The following is a 25,059-nucleotide window of genomic DNA, read 5'->3' as shown; positions in this document are numbered from 1 at the left end:
CTAAGAATGACTGGAATAATAAAGTCAATAAACGTTGGGTAGTTAGTTAGCCTACAGTTAATATACTGGCAAGTATGATGTATAAGTAGCCAACTAACATTAGATAGCTAGCTAACATGGCACGTCATTACAGCAGTATGTACCAGCATGTGGTTCGTAAGGACCCCGTAGCTAACAAATTGTCAGCCAACATCAAGTGTAAGCTAATTTATTTGAAAAATAATGACTTTATTACATTGCTCAACATTTTGCTAACATTTGTCATAATTAGTTAATTAAAGCAATGAATTTGTATCCGCTAACGTTGTTCTTCGGCTGCATATTTTCTTCAAATCTGAAAAAAAATGTGAAGCCATGCCCATTTCATGAAGAATTGCATTATGGGCCCTAAAGTACGGAAATAGTGTCCCCTGCTCGTATACTTCATATTTGGTGAAATCCGGGAACTTTTGGCATGCTAACTATATCTATACTATGACCAATAAGCAACAACAAAAAAACGTCCCTTTTTCAGGACCCTGTCTTTCAAAGATAATTCGTAAAAATCCAAATAACTTCATAGATGTTCATTGTAAAGGGTTTAAACACTGTTTACCATGCTTGTTCAATGAACCATAAACAATTAATGAACATGCACCTGTGGAACGGTCGTTAAGACACTAACAGCTTACAGACGGTAGGCAATTAAGGTTACAGTTATGAAAACTTAGGACACTAAAGAGGCCTTTCTACTGACTGAAAAACACACAAAAAAAGATGCCCAGGGTCCGTTCTCAAGATGCCCAGGGTCAGTCCTCGCAGTGGCAGACCATGTGTAACAACACCTGCACAGGATCGGTACATCCGAACATCACACCTGTGGGACAGGTACAGGATGGCAACAGTAAGGCAGGTCCTCACCAGACATCACACCGGCAACAACGTCGCCTATGGGCACAAACCCACAGTCTATGGACCAGACAGGACTGGCAAAAAGTGCTCTTCACTAGGGCCATTCCCCCCAGAAATGTCCGGGAACTTGCAGGTACCTTGGCGGAAGAGTGGGGTAACATCTCACAGCAATAACTGGCAAATCTGGTGCAGTCCATGAGGAGGAGATGCACTGCAGTACTTAGTGCAGCTGGTGGCCACACCAGATACTGACTGTTTACTTTTGATTTTGACACCCCCTTTGTTCAGGGACACATTATTCCATTTCTGTTAGTCACATGTCTGTGGAACTTGTTCAGTTTATGTCTCAGTTGTTGAATCTTGTTATGTTCACACAAATATTTACACATGTTAAGTTTGCTGAAAATAAACGCAGTTGACAGTGAGGACGTTTCTTTTTTTGCAGAGTTGATATACTCAATTCACACCACAAATAGTATGGTTAGTGTGGGTAGTATGAGTATTCGAACACAGCTATAGTCTAGCTAGCTAGAGTTACAGATAGCTAGCAGCTTCTTGACTTCACTAGTGGTGTCTAGTGGGGGCCATTATGCATCCAAAATCAACTATAATTTTCTATTATTTCAATTCACAAGACAGAATGAGCACATGCGTCAGCCATCAGGAATTGAACCTCTGCGACTCTTGAGCTTGGACGCTTCCATTGGACATGACACAACGCAAGCGCAACACAGGCAGTACAGCATTATTCATTGATTTCAAAGGAAGCATTCCCTCAATGGTTGATGGCAATGCTGGATGCCCGATGGCTATAGTTTAGTAGGGGCGTTAATCAGCACTCCTACTCTGGGCTTGGTTCATACTGTATACAGCAGTGGGTTGAGGTAAAGCTGGGGAGGATATGTACTGGATGTGTGGGAGAATGTGCCAGCCAGCAGACGGACATTGATGGAGTGCAAATAAATCAGATGTTCTGCTTGAGGGACCAGGAAATAACTGCCTTTTCCCTATATAGTGCACAACTTTTTACCAGGGCCCATAGGGCTCTGGTTAGAAGTAGTGCACTGTATAGGGAATAGGGTGCCACTTGGGACGCAAACAGGAACTGGTATGCAGTAATCTCTGATAAATGTTAAAGTACCTTCCAGATCACAAGGTCATTCTGGGTGGACTGTAGAACAAATGAAGAAAATTAACAATGTTGAGAGTTGGAGGAAATGTTACTGTGTAGATAGACATTTTAAATAGGTTTCAGAAAATGTGTTTCCTACTACAATTGGCTGTTGTAACCCAACCTGTGTCAAATATCTTTTTTAGACAGCCTCTAATGGCACATTATCTGTGCAGATGAGGAGACATTCACGATCATGTTTTAACAATGGTAACACAACACCACAGGAGGATGTAAAATACTATTTTTGCCAAATAAGGATTTTTTTAAGCCTTCACAAACAATAAGAAGCCAAAACAAAAGGATGACTAGTACACAAGATGTCAGACATTGTATGGAAAACTAATGCATAAAGCCAGGATGAGGCAGTGCCCAGAGACGACAGAATGGGGAGACCCATATATCACTACACCATCACCCTCCTCCTCCTCCTCTCACAGGATTACGTTTGCGTCCCAAATGTCCACCTATTCCCATAGGGCTCTGGTCAAAAGTAGTGCACTATATAGGGAATATGGGACGCAGCCTACAACAGAAAAACTGAGAGGGGAAAGTCAAATTTCACTAGAAGAGATCTATGTCATTCAGATAGAAAATTATGACCTTACACAAAACAAAGATAATAATTTCCTCTATTACTGGATTGAACGAGCCTCTATTCTAAATCGCAACATCCATCCAATCACAAGGAGGCAAGAGAGAACACATGCTGGTGAATGTTAAGGCTCATTGGAGCCCATGATGGAATGGATCCTGAAGAAGCCTGTTGCTAGGATACAGCCTGCATGCCTTCCCATAGCAAAGATATTGATGTGCTGCTGAGCAGAGGCCATGTTTTTACAATCAACTGTCTCATCGCATCATCTGTCTCATTGCCACAATGCAACAAGCCATATCCTCAATGGCTTTTCTTCTTAACAACTATAGCTGTAAGGACAGCCTATCCAAAACAAGAGAACCACTGCCTCTACTCTTGTTCAAGCCTAGAACATATGCAAAGTCACGATCTCCACCCATCAAAAACCTGTCTGACATCAAAATACTGTCATGGGCAAATAGGAAATTCACTTTGCCAGTTGGAATTCAGACACTTTATCAACCGCAAATACATCAATAAGATGTACATCTGGAGAAAACCAGAGGAACACAACCCCAGCTGGCACCACACACACACACACCGAAGGAGAGGGGAGGACATCTCATAATAATGTCTGGAATGGAGTGAATGGAAGGGCATCAAACACATGAAAACCACATTTGATGTGTTTGATACCATTCAATTTATTCCATTCCAGACATTACTATGAGCCTGTCCTCCCCAATTAAGGGGCCACCAGCCACCTGTGACACACACACACACACACACACACATCCCTTCTCTCTAGTCTCTGCCACACTGTGACCAACAGAAAAAGGTCACCGTTTTACGTCAGTGGCTGATTGCACATTCCACAGTTCTTCCCTTTTCCTGTTTTCACTACTGACCATTTCCCCAGGTCTCACTCCAGAGACCCAGCCCCTGGCCACTGAGGTTGTTATCAGATCCAGCCTGGCCCTACACCCCACAGGCTGCAGTCACAGAAACATCATATATATATATATATATATATAGTAATTTACAACATTAACCATGTCTACACTGTATTTCTGATCAATTTGATGTTATTTTAATGGACAATTTTTTTTTTTACTTTTCTTTCAAAAACAAGGACATTTCTAAAATGACCCCAAACTTTTGAACCCATTATTCCCCATTTGCAACACATCTGCTCTTGGCATGTCATCGCCATCGGTATTAACTGGGGAGAACAACTGCCCCCTGTCATTGAAGCCACGGAAGTTCAAGGCCTACTGCGGTACACCAGTAGTGCAGGCATTATTATGCAGAAAAGAGGATCCCACATTATAGTGAATTAAAAGAATTGCAATCTTCATGGTCAATCTTCACGTAAAAAATGTAATAAATTCAAAAGACAATTATGGTACCAATAATTGCTTCTAATACACCAGATGTATGTCCTTGAATTGATTATTAACTTAAGTTAGTCAATGAGAGGATGCAGCACTGAGTTACTTCCTGGAGTGGTAGTAGCTCAAACTGCGCATGTTTTATCTTAACCGACTTCTTTTGGCTTCAACACGCTATTGAGTCTTCACACAGGAAGGACTTGTGTCATGTGATCGATGGCTTTGTCCATCGGGTATTACCGAGCAGCAAGAAGTTGCTCTCAGATGATTAAATCTCCCATGAACACTAAGTGCTCTCTCAGTGCAATGCATTAGACACGCAATTATTTATCTCAAGAGTCCCCATAGCTAGACAGTCACACACTAGAGTAATAGAGGTTTGATCAGGAGAGAAATCATGACTACTGCCGTTTCCAGAGATGAGGTAGACCTCCCATGATATACAGAGGAAGAATAATGTGTTGTCCATTTTCTTTTCAGATTACAAGTTCGCAAAGATGAGTTACACATGCAGAGAAAGATGCGTGATGCAGATGCAATAATGCACACCTGACATAATCATAGTGGACATGAAGAATAATACCAATTAATCTATTTAACTACTTCACATCAAACCCTCTATCATTCATATTACACTAAGTCTGCATCTACATCCCAAATGGCACCCTTTTACCTATATAGTGCACTACTTTTGGCCAGGGGCGCAAAGGGCGTGCAGCTGGGGGTGGATAAGGCTCTGACTGAGATCCGCCCAGGTCGTGAGGTGTCAGGAACATAGGTTGCTTCCCAACTGGCACAATTCCCTATTTAGTGCAATACTTTTGCCCAGAGCCTATAGGGAAGTACCATTTGGGGCACAACCACAGAGAATGAATCATAGAATGAGTCACTCCTGAGGGACAGCGGCCTCCTCATAAAGCCACTACCCAGGCCACATGGCCGTGGCCCCAGTGCCAGGAGGCAGCGGAGGGTAGTCAGGCTACCAATGCCATCAATCCTACTGCCATGAGCTACAGTCTGTCTTTGTTATTCTCTTTACCAATCCTGATGGTTATACTAGGGCAAGACTTTATGACTTCACGCAACAGGGGTTTCATTTCCCAGCGGTTCAGTACTCTGACCCTGGGCGTGTCCCAAATCACACACACTACTCCCCTACGTAGTGCACTACATAGCAAACAGGGTGCCATTTGGGACACAGACATGACCCTGCTGACCCTGTTCAAGGGCAGAACTCACCATACTGAGAAGAACATTAAAATGAGGAATCTATAGAACACTCTTTTCTAGATGAATCATCAGTAACATCTCCTTTTCCCACACAACACATTGCTTCACAGATACAGAAGTTGAATAATCCCGTCCCGGAATGATCTAACTACCGGAACTGGGGAAATTCCCATCATGTTCCAGTATGCTCCGCCGGGAAGACATCTCTGACTGTGTCCATCACCCAACGGTGTCATTTGGGTGGGACCTAGCCTCTGACAGAGGGAAGGAAGCGCTTTTGTAGGTGGAAGAGCACAGTAGAGGGGCCCACTGGCAGCCAAGTACAATCAGTGAGCAGATTTAAAATGCCCAAACGCCCATGTAAATAGGCCTGCTAGCACACAGAACATTGTCACACACAGAGCACAGTAGGCAAGGGAAAAAAATCCTGAAAATGATCAAACTAAAGAACTGATTTGTAAAAACTAGTACTCCTCAGATTATGTTGATTATTCAAATTTAGCGTTATCGTAGTCATATACATATATACTGATTGTTTATAAGCAAGTGTGCCAGGTTTTGAACCCCTTTTTGAAAGAGGATCCTGTGCAGTGTTATAAATCCTAACCCCCGTACATGCTATTCAATCATTTCATCCACACTGCTCTCGCACCTCAACGGGTGTCTGCGTAAACTAGGCACTAAAATAGAACTTGGTTCTATTTGAGACGCTTGGCGTGCTGCAAGTCCCACCTCTCCCAGCTACTCACTGGTTTTCAAGAGCAGACAAATCCACGTGGGTATTTGAAATATGAATGAGGAGAGATTAAATCATAGATCTAAGGGGAAACTTTTTTTTTTTTTTATCTGTGGATTAACACTAGAAGCGTCATATGAATTTAACATTTTAATTAGCCTACAATGCAATTTTCAAAGTCATGTCCCACTGTCCTTGACTTTTCCTATACAAGTATACTCAAAACACTGTCGATGTGTATTAGCAGTTTTAGGAGGACATATCATTTTTGCCCCCTGCCATTCCTTCACCAAACAGTTAGCTGCCATCTGACAACGGCCCATATTTTTTGTAGAATATTACAGCCGATATTATTCTACACGTGAGGACTTGCAGAAGTATAGCCATAGGCTACTAAGCGGCAGACTAGTAACATAACACGTTAAAAAATACAATTCTGTTCTTTTGAAATATAATTGTTTTTTTTTTTTTTTATGTTTCTTATTAAGACCTGTCTTAACAAAATAAGGAATTTATTTGATGGTGTATAACACTGAATTGTGGTTTTTTGGGTTATTAGATATAGCCATCAGTAACAAACTAATGAAAATGCTTTTTTTCGTATTCTAATGTTACTTAAGAGCTTTATAAACAAAATCAAAGGAATATTTTTACAATTGCATAGAGTGCATTTGGAAAGTATTCAGACCCTTGACTTTTTCCACATTTTCTTACGTTACAGCCTTTTTTAAAAATGGATGACATTTTGTTTTAAATCATCAATCAACACATCATAATGACAAAGCAAAAACAGGTTCAGACATTTTCGCACATTTATTCAAAATAACTGAAATCCTTATTTACATAAGTATTCAGACTCTTTGCTATGAGACTCGAAATTGAGCTCAGGTGCATCCTGTTTCAACTGATGATCCTTGAGATGGTATTACAACTTGGAGTCCACCTGTGGTAAATTCAAATGATTGGACATGATTTGGAAAAGCACAGATCTGTCTATATAAGGTCCCACAGTTGACACCACATGTCTGAGCAAAACCAAGCCAAGAGGTCGAAAGGAATTGTCCATAGAGCTCCGAGACAGGATTGTGTCGAGGCACAGATCTGGGGAAGGTTACCAAAAAAAATTCTGCAGCATTGAAGGTCACCAAGAACACAGTGACCTCCATCATTCTTAAATGGAAGAAGTTTGGAACCACCAAGACTCTTCCTAGAGCTGGCCGCCCAGCCAAACTGAGCAATCGGGGGAGAAGGTCCTCGGTCAGGGAGGGGACCAAGAACCCGGTAGTCACTCTGACAGAGCTCTAGAGTTCCTCTGTGGAGATGGAAGAACCTACTAGAAGGACAACCATCTCTGCATCAGTTCAACTATCAGGCCTTTATGGTAGAGTGGCCAGACGGAAAGCCACTCCTCAGTAAAAGGCACATGACAGATCGCTTGGAGTTTACCAAAAGGCACTTAAAGGACTCTCAGACCATGAAAAACCAAGAGACCAAGAGTCTCTGGTCTGATGAAACCAACATTGAACTCTTTAGCCTGAATGCCAGGAGTCACGTCTGGAGGAATCCTGGTACCATCCCTACAGTGAAGTATGGTCGTGGCAGCATCATGTTTGATGTTTTTCAGCAGCAGGGACTGAAAGACTAGTCCAAATCGAGGGAAAGATGAACGGAGCAAAGTACAGAGAAACCCCTGATGAAAATGTGCTCCAGGACCTCAGACTGGGGCGAAGGTTGACCTTCCAACAGGAAACTAACCTAAGCACACAGCCAAGACAATGCAGGAGTGGCTTCAGGACAAGTCTCTGAATGTCATTTTTATTTATTTAACTAGGCAAGTCAGTTAAGAAATTCGTATTTACAATGGACAGCCTACCAAAAGGCCTCCTGCAGGGACAAAGGCCGGGATTAAAAATAAAAATAGGACAAAACACACATTACGACAAGAGAGACAACATGACATAAAGAGAGACCTAAGACAACATAACTACGCATCAACACATGACAACACAGCATGTTAGCGACACAACATGACAACATGGTAGCAGCACAAAACATGATAAACATTAGTGAGATAAAGCTGTCCAGTTTGACTGTTTGTTGCAGCTCGTTCCAGTTGCAGCGAACTGAAAAGAGGAGCGACCCAGGGATATGTGCGCTTTGGGGACCTTTAACAGAATGTGACTGGCAGAACGGGTGTTGTATGTGGAGGATGAGGGCTGCAGTAGATATCTCAGATGGGGGAGTGAGGCCAATGAGGGTTTTATAATTAAACATCAACCTGTCGGTCTTGCGACAGGTATACTGAGATGACAGAGTATAGAGTGCAGTGATGTGTCCTATAAGGAGCATTGGTGGAAAATCTGATGGCTGAATGGTAAAGAACATCTAGCCACGTTCGAGAGCACCCTTACCTGCCAATCTATAAATTACATCTCCGTAATCTAGCATAGGTAGGATGGTCATCTGAATCAGGGTTAGTTTGGCAGCTGGGGTGAAAGAGGAGCGATTACAATACACGAAACCAAGTCTAGATTTAACTTTAGCCTGCAGCTTTAATATGTGCTGAGAGAAGAACAGTGTACCGTCTAGCCATACTGCCAAGTACTTGTATGAGGTGACTACCTCAAGCTCTAAACCCTCAGAGGTAGTAATCACACCTGTGGGGAGAGGGGCATTATTCTTACCAAACCACATGACCTTTGTTTTGACAGTTTTCAGATTAAGGTTAAGGGTAGAGAAAGCTTGTTGAACACTAAGAAAGCTTTGTTGTAGATCATTTAACACAAAATCCGGGGAGGGTCCAGCTGAGTATAAGACTGTATCATCTGCATATAAATAGATGAGAGCTTCATGCTGCCTGAGCTATGTTGTTGAAGTAAATTGAGAAGAGTGTGGGGCCTAGGATTGAGCCTTAGGGTACTCCCTTGATGACAGGCAGTGGCTGAGACAACAGATTTTCTGACTTTATACACTGCACTCTTTGAGAGAGGTAGTTAGCAAACCAGGCCAAAGACCCCTCAGAGACACCAATACTCCTTAGCCGGCCCACAAGAATGGAATAGTCTACCGTATCAAAAGCTTTGGCCAAGTCAATAAAAATAGCAGCACAACATTGCTTAGAATCAAGGGAAATGGTGACATCATTGAGGACCTTAAAGGTTGCAGTGACACATCCATAACCTGAGCGGAAACCAGATTGCATACCAGAGAGAATACTATGGACATCAAGAAAGCCAGTCAGTTGATTATTGACAAGTTCTTCCAACACTTTTGATAAACAGTGCAAAATAAAAATAGGCCTATAACAGTTAGGATCAGCTTGATCTCCCCCTTTAAATAAAGGACGAACCGTGGCTGCCTTCCAAGCAATGGGAACCGCCCCAGAAAGGAGAGACGGGTTAAAAAGGCCGGAGATAGGCTTGGCGATGAAAGGGGCAGCAACCTTAAAGAAGAAAGGGTCTAAACCATCTGACCCAGGTGTTTTTTTGGGGTCAGGTTTCAGGAGCTCCTTTAGAACCTCAGACTCAGTGACTGCCTGCGGGAGAAACTTTGTAGTCGCATTAGAAGGGGTGGGAGATGAGGAAATGTTGGACGGGCAAGAAGGCATGGCCGAGTCAAATAGGAATCCTGACTTAATGAAGTGGTGATTAAAGAGCTCAGCCATGTGCTTCCTGTCAGTAACAACCACATCATCAACATTAAGGGACATTGGCAGCTGTGAGGAGGCGGGTTTATTCTCCAGGTCTTTAACCATTTTCTAGAACTTCTTAGGGTTAGACCCACAGAGAGAACTGCTCCTCAAAGTAACTAACTTTTGCCTTCCGGATAGCCTGAGTGCACTTATTTCTCATTTGCCTTAACGATAGCCAGTCAGCCTGAGTATGCGTTTGCCGAACCTTTCAACAAATGCAATTCTTGAGGAGGAGTAACTCTGCAAGATCACGGTCGAACCAGGGGCTGAACCTGTTTTAATTCTCATTTTCTTTATGGGAGCGTGTTCGTTAACAATACCACTGAAAATATCAAAAAAGAAGGGCCAAGAGTCTTCGACAGTGGGAATCAAGCTGATTCTATACCATTTTACAGAGTCCAGTTCATAAGGAAGGCTTGCTCATTAAAGTTTTTTAGCAAGTGTCTATGATAAATCAGGACAGGTCGTTTCACTGAGCAGCCATTACGAGCACAGGCTGTAAAACAGTGATCACTAAGGTCATTACAGAAAACACCAAACTGATACCTATCAGGATTATTTGTGGAGGATAACATCGAGGAGAGTAGCCTTTGGGTGTTTGGAGTCATACCTTGTGGGATTGGTAATAATCTGAGAAAGATTTAGGGAGTCCCATTGCTTTAAGATTTGGCCAGGTGGTTTAAGCATGCCCCAGTTTAGGTCACCTAGCAGGACAAATTCAGACTTGGTGTAGGGGGCCAGGAGAGAGTTTAGGGCAGGTAGGGTACAGGCCGGTGCTGATGGAGGACGATAGCACCCAGAAACAGTCAACAAAGAGCTATTTGAAAGTTTAATGCTTAAAACAAGCAAATCACATTGTTTGGGGACAGACTTGGTGGAGACAACCGAGCACTGAAGGTGATCCTTGGTAAAGATTGCCACTCCCCCACCTTTGGAAGTTCTGTCTTGCCAAAAAAGATTATAACCAGAAAGCACTGTATATGAAATGTATTTATTAGACTGTTAGAATGCATTGGTTCAGAAATGGATTGCTCAATGCACAGCTTTTCTAGAGTTAATAGTCGGAGAAACACACAATTTTCTATGTTTCCAGGGCAAAAATTCTACAAAGATCGAGCAACAAAGAAAAAAAAAAAGGACCATATGCATTTCAAGTAAAATAACAACCCAATGTTCATCTCCCAGGAAAAATGAAAAATAAAATCTTAGCCACAGGAGTAGATTGCCTGTAAGATTGATATATATACTGAACAATAATATAAAAACGCAACATGCAACAATTAATGATTTTAATAAGTTACAGTTAATATAAGGAAAATCAATCAATTGAAATACATTCATTAGGCCCTAATCTATAGATTTCACATGACTGGGCAGGGGCGCTGCCATGGGTGGGATTCAAAAAAGGACTTTATTACAGACAAAAATACTCCTCAGTTTCATCAGCTGTCCGGGTGGCTGGTCTCAGACAATACCACAGGTGAAGAATCTTGATGTCCATAGTCTGCAGTTGTGAAGCCAGATGGACTTACTGCCAAATTCTCTAAAACAACGTTGGTATGGTAGAGAAATTAACATTCAATTCTCGGCAACAGCTCTGATGGACACTCCTGCAGTCAGCATGCCAATTGCACACTCCCTCAAAATTTGATACATCTGTGGCATTGTGCTGTGTGACCAAACTGCACATTTTAGTGGCCTTTAATTGTCCCTAGCACAAGGTGCACCTGTGTAATTATCATGCTGTTTAATCAGCTTCTTATTTAATCTGTTTCTTGTCATGTGGATAGATTATCTTGGCAAAGGAGAAATGCTCACTAACAGGGATGTAAACAAATTTGTTAACAAAATTTGAGAGAAATATGCTTTTTGTACACATGAAAGATTACTGGGATCTTTTATTCCACCTCATGAAACCAGCACTTTACATGTTGAGTTTATATTTTTGTTCAGAATATTTTCTTCCCTCTCTAGGTCAGTGAAAATGCTGAGTAATATAGGGTCAATGGCTGTCTCTAAACCACTTCAGAGATTCTCAGCCCCAAGAGGTTTGTTAAATTAATTAGCCCCTCAACATAAAATGAATTATTCTCAATGCAGAAGCATGCTGTTCTACACTGTCATGGTTTCACTTTTAGTTTAATTTATCAGAAAAAGGAACATGAAAATTACAGCGTAAATGGGAGATTCCCAGTCGCTCTCCAGAGAGCACTCTGAGGCCTCAGAAAGTGTCCCATAAGCAGTCCTTTATAGACTACATCCCAAATGGCACCCTATCCCCACAGCACACTACCCAGGTCAAAAGTAGTGCACCAAATAGGGAATAAGGTGCAAATTGGGACGCAGACATACAGTGAGGGGAAAAAGTATTTGATCCCCTGCTGATTTTGTACATTTGCCCACTGACAAAGAAATGATCAGTCTATAATTTTAATGGTAGGTTTATTTGAACAGTGAGAGACAGAATAACAACAAAATAATCCAGAAAAACACATGTTGAAAATTGTATAAATTGATTTGCATTTTAATGAGGGAAATAAGTATTTGACCCCCTCTCAATCAGTCTGGCTCCCAGGTGTCTTTTATACAGGTAACAAACTGAGATTTGGAGCACTCCCTTTAAGAGTGTGCTCCTAATCTCAGCTCGTTACCTGTATAAAAGACGCCTGTCCACAGAAGCAATCAATCAATCAGATTCCAAACTCTCCACCATGGCCAAGACCAAAGAGCTCTCCAAGGAGATTCCTGGAAGTCACAGAGGGTGCATGGAGTGAAATGTCAAAAGTCTTTATTTTCGTATTTAAAACAAATCTGATTTATTGAATTCTCCATGTTTCCTATATTAAAAAAGGGCACTTCATTGAATATAACAGGCTTTTTAAAATTCAATATTGGTTAAACATTTCTACTTAAAATATCAAAAAGGCACTCATTTGGGCCCTGGTCAAAAGTAGAGTAAAGAGGGAATAGGGTGCCATTTGATCCAACCTGCTTCTAGCCCTGAAGAGATAGGAACACCCAGTCCCATGGTCACGTAACCTCAGCCAGCATAAGGCAACATAAGGAACAAATTAGCCAACTGGGGTATTCACTCAACAAACTCATAGGTCTACAACATACTATGAATCTCTCTCAGTTTTATGAGAGGGGAATCGGGGTTGAGTGGAGTTATTCAAATGAGCAGTCAGCATTATTAGCTCCATGTTCTGACTTGAGTTGGTTACATTCCCGTGGTTATGTAAAGGTCACACACGGACTGCATCCTCTTCTTTATTTAGTGCACTACTTTTGACCACGGCCCATAGGGAATAAGGCTCTGGTCAGAAGTAGTGCACTATGCAGGGAATAGGTTGCCATTTGGGTTTCAGGCACTGTGCCAGATAGCCTTCCTCTACTCCCTGAGCACATTCCTTCTCACTGCGCTACCAGGGTGTTGGACAGCAAACTCAGGCAAAAACCTTTTGGATGGGGAACACCACCATTTATGGCTTGGCACAAAATATTCTCTCATGCGCACGCACGCACGCACACACGCACACACACACACACACACACACGCACACGCACACGCACGCACAGCTAATGCAATAAGCTTGAGCTCCTCCGCTTGCTAAAATATTCACTGCAGTAGGTCGACAGCAGTATTTGTGACGCATCTCACACTCAGGATGTGTCAATTGCGCTGCATGTGTGAAAGTACTGGTAACCAAGTTTGCTTCTATACCACCACAGTCAAGGATGTAAATGGAACTTGGCCATAGGGAAGACATTTCCATTGAAACAGCAGAACCATTAACCCACAGCTCTGGAACTGTAGAAAGCATCTTAGAGTGCAGATCTAGATTCAGTTTAGTCTTTCAGACCACAATGAAAAAGTGAACACTGGTTGAGTATTTGGGAGTCTCAGACACTCATATCAGAGTCAAAGAGCAGAGCATGACTGCGTCCCTAAATGGCACCCTATTCCCTATGTAGGGCCCTGGTCAAAAGTAGTACACTAGTACATAGGGAATAGACTGCCATTTGGGACTCTGACCGTGTCTTCTGGAATGCCCAAGTGTTATTACCCCTTTGATATTACAGAAGTCTTCTGCCCCGAGCCAGGGTTTGCAGTAAGAGCTAGGAAGCCTATAACTTATAGCTGCAGATAGGGATTTGTCCAGGGGGAAAAGGGTAACACTAAATCAGCTTACTATGACCGTGTTGCTGGGTATGGCCAAGCAGAAACCAAACTGTGGTCGTGTTCCAAATGGCACGCTATTAAGTGGCCATAGAGCTCTGGTCAAAAGTAGTGCACTATAAAGGGAATAGGGTGCTATTTGGGACACAGACTGTCTCTTTTCATAGGAGAAGTCTGAAGTAAAGCTGGCTTAGACCAGCTCTAGACCACAGGCAGATCCCTGGAGTCGCTCCTTTTTTGGTTTCTAGCTTATAGCAAGTTGTTTCCACAGTAACATCACTTGAGCATGTCATTAAAACACCATACTGTAAGTAGGGAAACATAAGAAATGCTAGTCTGCCACTGTCTCTGATGGATTGTACCGCAGCCCCTATGACTGACTCAATTACTCTTACATTGCTGTGGAATTTCTCAGGTAAATATCATCTTGAAGTCAGAGAGAGTGAGAGAATTTTAGTCACAATATGGATATATGATACACTTGTTATTTTCAAGGTGACAGGAAGAAAAAAATAATTTGGGTCTCTACAATCTCTGTTGTAGGCCAAATAACTGGGATATCACTGGCGGTGATAGGGCGGTGAACAATTGGCCCAGCGTCGTCCGGGTTAGGGGAGGGTTGTGCCGGGGTGGTCCGTCATTGTAAAATAGGAATTTGTTCTTAACTGACTAGCCTAGTTAAATAAAGGTTAATCCTATCCCTACAGCAATGAAGCAAGGCACACATGACATACTTTCTGAACTGGGGGGGCCAAAGGAGTAATAATCCCTATCCATCTACAAGGCCTACTACAAGACAACAGTGGGCAAACTCACTGGCTACCCTGATAGTAATATGTTGTATGTACCTTATCAGTGTTGGCTACTGGGGAGAATGTAGTAAATTGACAATGAAGTAATCTTCTAACAGCAAACATCTACAGCCAATACAGTACAGGAAAATCACTTTCTGATGACAAACGTCCAATAGTCAGGGAGCTCTCTAAACATCGAGGAATGGTGAAATGGCCCAGTCCACAGAGTCAACAGACCTCAGTCTAGGGCCTATAGGCTGTAGATGGCATCTTTGCATTCCGTATAGGCAGTGGTAAGCCACAGATCTGTAGGCTGTAACTACAGCCCAGTGTCTACGGAAGAGTGAGTAATGTTACAGGATCCGTAGTAGACCCAGGGCTCATTTTACTGCCTGCCTAGAGAACAAGATCACTTAATAGATTAGTAACAACTTCTGTCATCAGAGACAACTGAAAAATCTACCATCAGAGAGAGAAGGGAAAGAGACCATTAAATAATGTTGATCAGCATTTATAACATGATGGTATTCTGGAAGACAGAGGCTGTCACAATTTGGTTTAGGTACAAAGAGGCCAAAGATAAGCGTTATAGAAAGATCATTCTATATAATGCCACACCTCTGAGGGAGTATGAAGCTACAGTTTGTAAGGTAGGCCATCAGTATGTAGAGCCAAAGCTGTACCACAAAGATCAATGGACATACTCAGTGAATACTCATTAAAATAGACTCCATGAAGTCACCAAACAAGCACACCGCATACCTCTCCACATGAAGGAGTTAAGTGGAACAGACAGTTGTTCAGATGACCCACTGTTGTGTTCACGTTTCCTTCATAAAAACTGTAGGAGCATTTACTGGTAACTACAGTGTCTCTTGTAGAAAGCAGAAGTACAACAGTACATCCTCTTGGATTGTGCCCAACTGGTACCCTATTCCCTTTATAAGGCTTTACTTTTGACCAGGGCTCATAAGGTGTGAAAAAAGGAACAAGGTGTGTTGATTGTAAACAAAGAGGCCAGGCAGTACTAGGCAATATACTATAACCACCTAGATCTTTAAGTGACAGACAGGTTTTAAAGTGGAAAGCAGGCCAGGAGTGGGGAGAACATTTCTTCATTCTCACAGATTTATGACAAAGAGGCAATCAGAGGGAACAGCTGATGCTTGGCCAATAACAGGCAGGATTCCATTCCCAGAGATGTGTTGTGTGTCCCAAATGGCACCCCTATTCCGTATATAGGGCCAATAGGGCTCTGGTCAAAACTAGTTCACTACATAGGGAATAGGGTGCCATTTGGGACTCATTCGTGATGTGACCTTAGTGAGAGAGGCTCTTACCATCCTTTACCTAGTTCATTACAGCACATAACTCAAGGTTTAGGGCTCCCGTGTGGCGCAGCGGTCTAAGGCACTGCATCTCAGTGCAAGAGCCGTCACTACAGTCCCTGGTTCAAATCCAGGCTGTATCACATCCTGACGTAATTGAGAGTCCCATAGGGCGGCGCACAATTGGCCCAGCGTCCGGATTTGGCCGTCATTGTAAATAAGAATTTGTTCTTAACTGACTTGCCTAGTTAAAGAAAAGGTTCAATAAAAATGTAATAAAAAGGTTGCAGCTGGGGATTCATACATTGGCTATATGGATGAGCCGCATGCCATAAATGAGCATGGCCTCAAATTGGTTGGTTATGAATGTGAAAGAGACGTGTGGCATATTCTGAGAGATTTTTTCAGATGCAAATGTTGTGTAGATCGTAAGTGTGGGTGCAAATTTAAAACTTGCATGGGATGGGCTTCACAAGCTGTTGTGGTCTGAGTAGGCTATGAGGGGATTTGATTATCTGGACAGGGTTACTCCAGTGGGAGAAGTTTGTACTGGGTAAAAAGTGATTGAATTCGTTTTGGAACCGGGCTGCTTCCCGGTGTGAGCCCGCCGGTGCCCCGTTCAAAGCCTGCGGCGATGTCAGCTCAAAACAAAAGTGACGTAGCCTAGGCTAGATTAAGCATGTGGAGCAGGATTCTGTGTTCACATGCAAAAATAATTGCTTTTGATAACAATGATTTATCTGCATTCCCAATGAAAACTAGTTTGAAAATTCTATCATTTATTTTATGGAAAAGGGATGTACGTTTCTGGACGATGCACCATGCTGCCTTGTTGACAACATGACCGAGCGGCACAGATTACGGTTCGATTTGAAAAGTGCGCTCCTTCCTCACCGCTTTTGCCCATTCATGTCACGGGCCATAGACCAGTGCACTGCGGCTCAGGTTAATAGAATTTACTCTGCTATCTGAGTGTTCACTGTAGTCGAATGACGAGGGAGACTATTTCATTTACATATAGGTAATCAGAATGGGAATAGCCTAAACCTATGTGAAAACCATTGCAATGAATACATTCCCTAATTTTGGTAATAACTGAAGGTATGATAAATACAGATTTATTTGGCACTGGCAGCAACACACATAGGCCTATTCTACACCACTGATTAGCCTACTGAAAATGTGACATTTATTTTGTGCATAAAATAAAACTGGCTACATTGACTGAGTTTAGCCAGCAGCCAAATTCTGACATTCCTCCTCCCCCCCACTAAATTGGACTTTTGGCCAATCAGATCAGTGGTGGAATTGGTGGAAATAAGATCAGAATTGGGATGCCTGTGTGAACGCAGCCATTATAGCCTGAACAGTAAGAGGACAATGTCAGCTGTGAATCCTAATATTGGATTTTTGTAGACAGTCTGCTACATTCTGAACACAGAAACCTACGGTACATTTTGTTCAAATAAGCGACTTAATTGAAAGGTTGGCTGAAGATTCATTGTCGACTAAACGTGACATGTGTGTGTGACATTTAAAAGGGGCCTTTAATTAAATCATTACGAGATGTGCGTTTATGCCAATATGGCATCAACGTGTTGACACAACCCGTGGAACCGCGATTGAATCACAGCAATCCAAATTCATGATTTCTTCTGAGCGAAAAATACCAATCTTCGTTGTTTGATATTTGGGAATCAAATAATAAATTGCACAATGTTGGTTTTGCTGCGATTTTGGACATGCGACGGAATTCTAGAAATACAACTGAAAAGCATCTGTAGAAATAACAAGAAATTGCATATTTACCTGGTCGAGAGGGAGATTGATGATTTCGCTTATGGGTTGCAGCAAACTCGATCCAGTGCATGCCGGTGACACTGTTTCAGTAGCCATGATTCAGTGAGTGTTGAGTCCCTCTACTCCCCTTCCCCTCTGACAGTGGATCCCCGATTCGCCCCGACTCTGATCCTACATCCACCGCTGTAGCTGCTGTTTGCTGCTGGCCACTACTGGCTGTCGGTTGCTCTACAGCACCTTCTAGGCGGAAATACTTCCCAAATCAACCATAATTTGGGCGGGGAAGGATTCGTCTCATTCCCGCTTTAGACAATGGTTTGTGACAATGTCAGCACCATATAGGTTGGACTAAATAGGCGTTGGTGCCACTGAATTATGTCTAAAAAGGCTAAATGTGACTTTTAATTCTCCGTTTCCAGTTGAAATAGGCTAGTTTTTATTCGTGTTATTTCATTTCTCTCGTAGTCTAAAATATAATCTATATTTTCTTATATATAAATAGCATACTAAAATGTTATATTAAGCGCAGGTGCTCAATATGAAGCTCTGCTTCCGCGCAAAAAAAATAAGACGCTGCGCTGCTGTCCCCTCACAGTGTCACTGTTATTCACCCCAGTCCTGAAGGTGGAGGCAAAGCAATATCGTAAACTACAACGTACTTCATAGAATCATACGAGGAACCCCGTCTTCCTTTGCGTTTCTAAGAATTCCGTTGGCTGAGCATCATCACGTGATGCCAACTTCCGGGCTTAAAAAAAAATATATATATATATATATTTTCCTGTCCAAGAAACGTGAATTTGAGATAAACAAACGTTATATTTTATTTAGCTACGAAACGTTCGAATGTAGGCGGTGGTAGCCACATACATTTTAGCATGGTGAAATGCGTGGTCCAGGGGTGTCCTAATCGAAGTGACAATAATAAAGGAGCGTTTCCGAATCGTCCTTCCAAGAGGTTTTTCAATTTTCCTAATGACCAGGCTCGGGTGAAAGTGTGGCTTGCCGCACTGCGAGAGACGGAGAAGGAGGATTCAACAGAGGAGCACAGAATATGTGAAGACCACTTTCTGACAGACCACATAACACCACGCGGAATAAGCGAGGATGCCATTCCTATCATGCCCCCATACCTCGACGGGCCACTGAGTCTGATCAGCCCGTGGGGCGAGGACTCTTCTGACGAAGAGGAATTCGTGGATGATGATGATGCTTCGGCTATGCACGTGAGGATGCGCTCCTCATTTTGACAGCTTTCTTACTGCATTCATTGTAGTCGTTTTAACTTTTAGCAAGCCCTGTCTATATGCATTTTGTTTACAGAATGACGATGTTGAAGAAGAATATGATGAGAGTCAGGCCGAGACAGAACCATCTGCATCAAGGTAAGGTTGCGGCACTCTAGCCTGTATGTAGGATAAAAATTTCAATAATAAGCATTCATCCTTTTGTGTTTTTAACTACTGGCATACATGCATTGTGCACGTCTACACATCTCTCTAGGTGTATGAAAACAAAAAGGCCTATTTCAGTGGTTGTTATTTTATCCTCTTCACTCTAGGTTCTGTGAACTGGTTGAAGGCACCAAGACAAAGACTAGACAAGGTATGGGTAATCATCATTACTGAAAAAGAATGATGCTTCCGTGCCTTTGACAAAGACTTTATCCCAAATGGCACCCTATCTCCTATATAGCGCACTACTTTTGACCAGGGCCTTTTAATATACTATATAGGGAATAGGGTGCCATTTGGGATGCAGGTAATGTCATTTTTTTTGGCTTTGATGCAATGTTGTACCTTTTTCCTACTGTAGTCAGTGCTTCCACTGAACCCAAGCCAGTGTTACCGGTCACCAGTAAGGGATTTGTCCGCCAGGATCTATCCCTGGCTCTGTTGACCAAGAAGTTCCTAAGGCTGATGAGTGGCGCCCCTCATGGTATCATGGACCTCAACCTCGCAGCACAGAACCTCCACACACGCAAACGGAGGGTATATGACATCACCAACTGCCTGGAGGGGATCAAGCTCATCCAGAAACAATCGGCCAACAAGATCAAGTGGATGTGAGTAATATATCTTCAACACACAGGCTCTTTGCCAGTCTGTGCTCCCACCTTCTGTGTTTGTGTGTCTGTTTTGACAGGATGTGTTCATGCAGGGTTGTATTCATTAGGCACCGAATGGAATAAAACAGACTAAAATAGGAAGGGACTACCTGAACTTGTCCTATAAGAAAGACTCATGTTCTGTTGCAAAACTTTTGTAAAATGTTTTCTGTTGCGTGCCCTGATGAATATGCGACCCCCCCCCCCCCCAGGTCAACCTGCATGGTTGCAAGGGGGTTGATCTGTATTCTGTGTGGTTTCCTCCTCTCCCTCCCCAGAGGTCTGTGTCCAGTCACCAGTTTTGTTGGGCCGAAGCAGAGGCTTCAGCGGGAGCTGCAGAACCTGAAGACGGTGGAGGAGAGTCTGGATGAGCTCATCAAGACCTGTGCCCAGCAGCTCTTTGACATGACTGACAGTTTGGACAACATAGAATATCCTTTTAGAAAAGCATACGATACATTTCACCTCTTACATGAGTTTCGATTCTCAAACTTTTTCCAGAAGTGTGCACTTGCACACTCACCATCATGGATTGAAAAGCATAGGCTTTGGCTGGAGGAAGTTTCCACCATTGTGAAATCCATGTGAGAAAGTGCAACTGTAAATTAAGCTACGTTTCAGTTCACAATCATCAGGAACGAACCATACTGTACCCAAATATTGGTTCAGTTATCTCAATGTCTACTAAAGTACAAGGGTGTTATGTATCCTGCTGTTGTACCCCTTTAACTCCCTTTGCACATTAGCCTACGTGACCCACAGTGACATCAGTGGTATCAAGGTGTTCCAGGAACAGACGGTCGTTGCCATCAAGGCCCCGGAAGAGACCAAGCTGGAGGTGCCAACACCCAAGGAGGTACAGTAAGCCCTGGAGCGACAACCACAACCCTGCTTTAAGCGTGAAACAACTGAGAATCTGAGTGAGGATAGACTGCCGATAGGTACTTATCGCAGTATGAGGCCGTTCCTTCTCTTGCTAGAACAAAAGATGTACCTGCTGTGTACCGACCTGGTACCAACGAAACTGCCGTTTCTGCTTGTAGAATTGTAATGCTCGGCGGTGGCCGACAACTCGACTTTTAGAGAGCACGGACCTCCACGTGGGGGAGCCGACAGGAGTGACAAGAAAAATGAAGAGAGAGGGCACTTTTTCCTATCTAATCCACCCTTTTCATCAGTTGTTCGAACTTAAACAATAAAGCTACATAATACATTTTTTTGAGCAAGTCTAGCAAAAGAGGGTTGTGCTTGAAGAGGGATTTTTTTGTTTGGTTTGCTAATGTGCATTTATTATTTAGCTAGATAGAAAATGTTAGCTTGCTAACTGAGCAAGTCAGTCAAACACACTTAATATGAAACAAATGGGGTGGTAATAAGTTCAACACAAACACTAAATGCTTTACCACTCTAGCTATCTGGCCACTGTAGCTAGTAACATTACAATTCAATCACAATGGATTTGTTTCCATGAAGCAGCTGCCTGTAGCTCACTGCCGAGAGTAAATGCGGCGTCTTTGCTTAGCTAGCACAACAGCTAGCTAGCAAATCATGCTAACAGCTAGTTAAAAATGTATCTATGGGCTTTATGTGATTATGGAGAGTGAATAAAAAAATGTTGTCATCTTGCTAGCTGTGGCCATCTGGCTAATTGCAAAAAAGGCTTTCTGCAACATTAGCGCAGCTATAGCTGCGCTAATGTTGGACAAGTTCACGTAGTAGCGCTCTGTTTCGGACCATTTTGTGCCCAGTGAACACAACTCTGTTGCAATACATGCAGTACATGCATGCGGATGCCATCTAAACAGTTGCAGAATTGGTACAATTCTAAACCAATTAGTCTGCTGTTGATTGGCTGAACTAATCACTTTGAGTTGTTTCCATTTTAGGACGTCATCCAAATCCACCTGAAAGGAGGCAGGGGACCAATCAAAGTGCTGACCTGTGAGATGGACGGGCCTCAACGTGCCACTCAGGGAAGTGGAAAGACAACAGGCTTTCTATCACTGGAGGAGAGCAGGATTAAGACCATGCTTCTGCACACAGGTAACAACACAGATGTGCTTTTCAATCAATAAAATTATACAATTGTTAAGCTATATTAGGTGCTCCAGACATTTAATTACAACTATGTAAAGTACCTTGAGATGTCCTACTCTGTAAGAAAGGGATTATGCCATGATTGGATTGGAACATTGAGTGTGTTCCCCACTGCAAGCAGCAGAGAGAGCTGTTTACTATAAAATAGGCTTGGGGAATACTGTATCAAATGAGGTCAGTTTTCTCACAAAAGGAAAGTTATGAAAGTAGATATTTTGTTGTGGTCAACAAATCAACTGTTAATTTCTCTCCTTCTGTAGGGGCCTCTGCATCACAGAATGCTGTACAGAGTGGGTAGTCTGTCATTATGGTAGTATGCTGCACTGTCACATTGTCCTCATTGGATGTTTTTGTCTCACTGTTTGGGCTCTGACTCCACATTCTGACATTGTCGCTTTGGGAAGAGGCCATTTTTGTCATTTTTTAAATATATTTTTCTGTGTAAAATGCCAACGATTCCTTGTATGACTTGATTGTAAAAAGTGCACATAAGTCATGAAATCACAAGCTTTATTTTTATACATGTAGTTTTGAGTTTAGTAAAGTGGTTGCAGTACACTACTGTATTCCTGTACTTTTCAATCATCTTTAAAATGTGTGGAAAATGGTGGACAGTATCAATGTGACAGCTATAGTCATTAGAAAGTAACAAATGCTCATGTACATAAAGTTTAATTTTCCAAGCAGTTTCATCATGTACCCTAGTGGATTGGAACGTGTATGTATGTTCTATTCTGAATGCCCTATTAAAAGTTTTGTCTTTCTGTTTTTATTATCTGTTATTACTAATTAAGAAAACACTTCCAATGCATTCTCCTATGAATAAACTCACTTGTATATAAAAACATATCTATCCCTTATTTTATTACTTATCTCAATGTGCAACACCCTGGCTAAATTTCTATTTATGAGGTACACGATTTTGAAATGTAATTAACTATTTATGAAATACTATTTTTTTTTTATCATTCCTATGGTGTAGACCTGAGCCACCTTATTCACAAAGTTTGTCATTGCTAGTGAGTCTTGGAAAGCCAACTGAGCAAAGGGAAATCCATCTAGGTTCCCATTCGTTCAAACATGCCAATTCACCCGTTTGTCCCTCCCCTTTCTATACTCAGGTTGACGCTCCATTGACTATGCGCCCAGTACAGGTTGTTTCGTGGGCTAAGACAAACTGTAATAATGAAATATTTATATTTTTTCTTGGACACAAGGATAAGACACAAATAAACAGACATTTCACTACTGTAGTTTTGACTGTGGATCGGCGCGGAATGGCAAACTTGGAGTAGCCGAACAAATCCTATGGCACACCAGTTATTTTTTTGAAACTGTTAATTAAGGATTGGGATATAACTTATTTTATAGACAGAGACATTTAAAGTGAGCTAAGATGCCGCCGCCGGAGCTGATCACGGTCACGGAATTTGTGGCCGAAACTAATGAGGACTACAAAGCGCCCACAACCTCAAACTTCACCACTCGGATGTCGCATTGTCGGAACGCCGTGGCAGCATTGGAAGAGGTGGGTGCAGGCCACCGCGGTGTGAAAGTAGCAATATACTGTAATTGACTTTACATTTTTAAAGGTTTTTCTAGAATCAAATGTGTGCCTTTACGCACGGATAGCCTTTACGCACAAAGTAACCGAATTTTCCCACATTTATTTGTCGAGTTTAGTTTCCCTTCAAGTGATACGGATGCAACTTCTGAAACCAAAAGAGGAACGGAAAAAGACCTCTAAGAAATCAAAGCATTTTTTTCTTTTCCTGCTTTCTTATTCCCCAAGTGTCCACCAACAACTGCTCATAAAACGCCCAAGTTTATAGGCTATTTAATTCTGACCCAATTCTAATTAGCAATCTATATACCAAAAATGTAGTTGAACATTCCTTTGTAAAGATGTAATTATTGTAGGCTACTATGACCTCATGCAAAAAAGCTTTACCCCGTTATGAGGAATCTATCTTATCTGTTAGCCTACTGCCTATGAGACAGTTTCACTTTGAAAACAGTGTGTGGACACTTCCATGCGTTGAGGCTTGAGCCCTTTACAAACTTGAATAGTAGTACCACACCTTTAATACACAGTGGGTCCTTCACACTTCCATATCATTGGAATTGGCTTTCCTTGGTAAGTCCCAAATGGCACTGATATGGCGCTGGTCTAAAGTAGTGCACTTTAAAGGGAACAGTATGCCGTTTGAGACATTGACCTTGTGTTTGCATTAGGCCTATTGTCATGCACGGTAGATCACAATGGTACTTCTATGGCATCCCTGGCATCTGTTGGCATCCAGATCTGCTCCTGAATGCTCACTGGAGATGTGCTGTTGCCCTAAACCAGGCTGGTTATAGGCTGGTAATAAGAACATGGTCTGTCAATGCGACAGATACACTACTGGCCTTTGGGGAGGCTGTATGAATCACTGGATTGTTATAGTGTAGTCCCTATCCATTTTAGAGCAAACTGTTTTTGCTCAATGGAGGAAGTCACACACACATAGCCCTATGAGAGGATCTGTTGATGTGTGAACAGTGTTGCATACAGAACATACCACATGAGGAGAGCTGACTAGAGAACACTTGTTGTAAGTGTTACATTAAGTGTAATCTTGTCAAAACAAAGAAGTGTTGTATTGCAACGGCTTTCTCTGTTTCACAACTGAAAGTCGGAAACAGAATGCCAGTCTTTAGCTTCCCCTTTCCCCCATTAGATTTCACAGTTGACAATGAACGCACTGTGTTTATCAAGTTGGACACATAAATGCATTCACACACACGATACATTCACGTTGATAAATTGACACAAACGTCCAGAACACACAGCAGGCAGCAGTAATGGCAATCATTACATCAAGTCGACTGACAGGCAGCACTCCCCTTTCCAGGTCCTCTTGTCTGCCAGACATGGCCTGTAGCAGCCCACTGTGGCTGCCTGTTGTCATCTGCTTAAAGCCTTCTGTGGTGGCCTGCCTGTTGATGACAGTATCGCTGTGGACTGGAGTGTCATGCTGTTGCTTCTTTGTGTTGTGTGGTGGGTAGCTCTGTTCCAGAGAGCCA

At 42.4% G+C, this 25,059-nt stretch overlaps 3 protein-coding genes across 3 annotated transcripts in view; 2 read left to right on the top strand and 1 right to left on the bottom strand.

Moving 5' to 3' along the window:
- mboat2b (membrane bound O-acyltransferase domain containing 2b) overlaps positions 1 to 18,465 on the bottom strand; it is a 66,700-nt gene extending 48,235 nt beyond the window's left edge. Inside the window, exon 1 of the mRNA XM_029754927.1 lies at positions 17,799 to 18,465. Coding sequence (XP_029610787.1) covers positions 17,799 to 17,885 — 87 coding nt within the window. The 5' untranslated portion in view covers positions 17,886 to 18,465. The remainder of the gene's footprint in view (positions 1 to 17,798) is intronic.
- Positions 18,466 to 18,559: 94 nt separating this feature from the next.
- On the top strand, positions 18,560 to 22,838 carry e2f6 (E2F transcription factor 6). Its single transcript, XM_029754929.1, has 8 exons — positions 18,560 to 19,015; positions 19,113 to 19,174; positions 19,351 to 19,394; positions 19,605 to 19,854; positions 20,175 to 20,327; positions 20,638 to 20,752; positions 21,783 to 21,939; positions 22,254 to 22,838. Exons 1-8 carry the CDS (start codon positions 18,668 to 18,670, stop codon positions 22,289 to 22,291), a joined length of 1,167 nt encoding a protein of 388 aa, XP_029610789.1. The 5' UTR covers positions 18,560 to 18,667; the 3' UTR covers positions 22,292 to 22,838.
- Positions 22,839 to 23,115: 277 nt separating this feature from the next.
- The window catches only part of asap2b (ArfGAP with SH3 domain, ankyrin repeat and PH domain 2b), a 50,126-nt gene continuing 48,182 nt past the window's right edge, over positions 23,116 to 25,059 (top strand). The window contains exon 1 of the mRNA XM_029754926.1: positions 23,116 to 23,521. Within this exon, the coding sequence (XP_029610786.1) occupies positions 23,390 to 23,521 (132 nt within the window). The 5' untranslated portion in view covers positions 23,116 to 23,389. The remainder of the gene's footprint in view (positions 23,522 to 25,059) is intronic.

The sequence above is a fragment of the Salmo trutta genome, chromosome 1 (genome assembly GCF_901001165.1).
Source record: "Salmo trutta chromosome 1, fSalTru1.1, whole genome shotgun sequence".
NCBI lineage: Eukaryota > Metazoa > Chordata > Actinopteri > Salmoniformes > Salmonidae > Salmo > Salmo trutta.
Note: the sequence above shows the minus strand (reverse complement) of the source record. Positions and strands in the feature narration are given on the sequence as shown.

Excerpts from the sequence above, each read along its gene's own strand:
- e2f6 (XM_029754929.1), top strand. The coding sequence starts at position 18,668 with ATGGTGAAATGCGTGGTCCAGGGGTGTCCTAATCGAAGTGACAATAAT. Across the intron at positions 19,016-19,112 it reads ATGATGCTTCGGCTATGCAC|AATGACGATGTTGAAGAAGA; the intron begins GTGAGGATGCGC and ends TTTTGTTTACAG. Across the intron at positions 19,855-20,174 it reads GCCAACAAGATCAAGTGGAT|AGGTCTGTGTCCAGTCACCA; the intron begins GTGAGTAATATA and ends CTCCCTCCCCAG.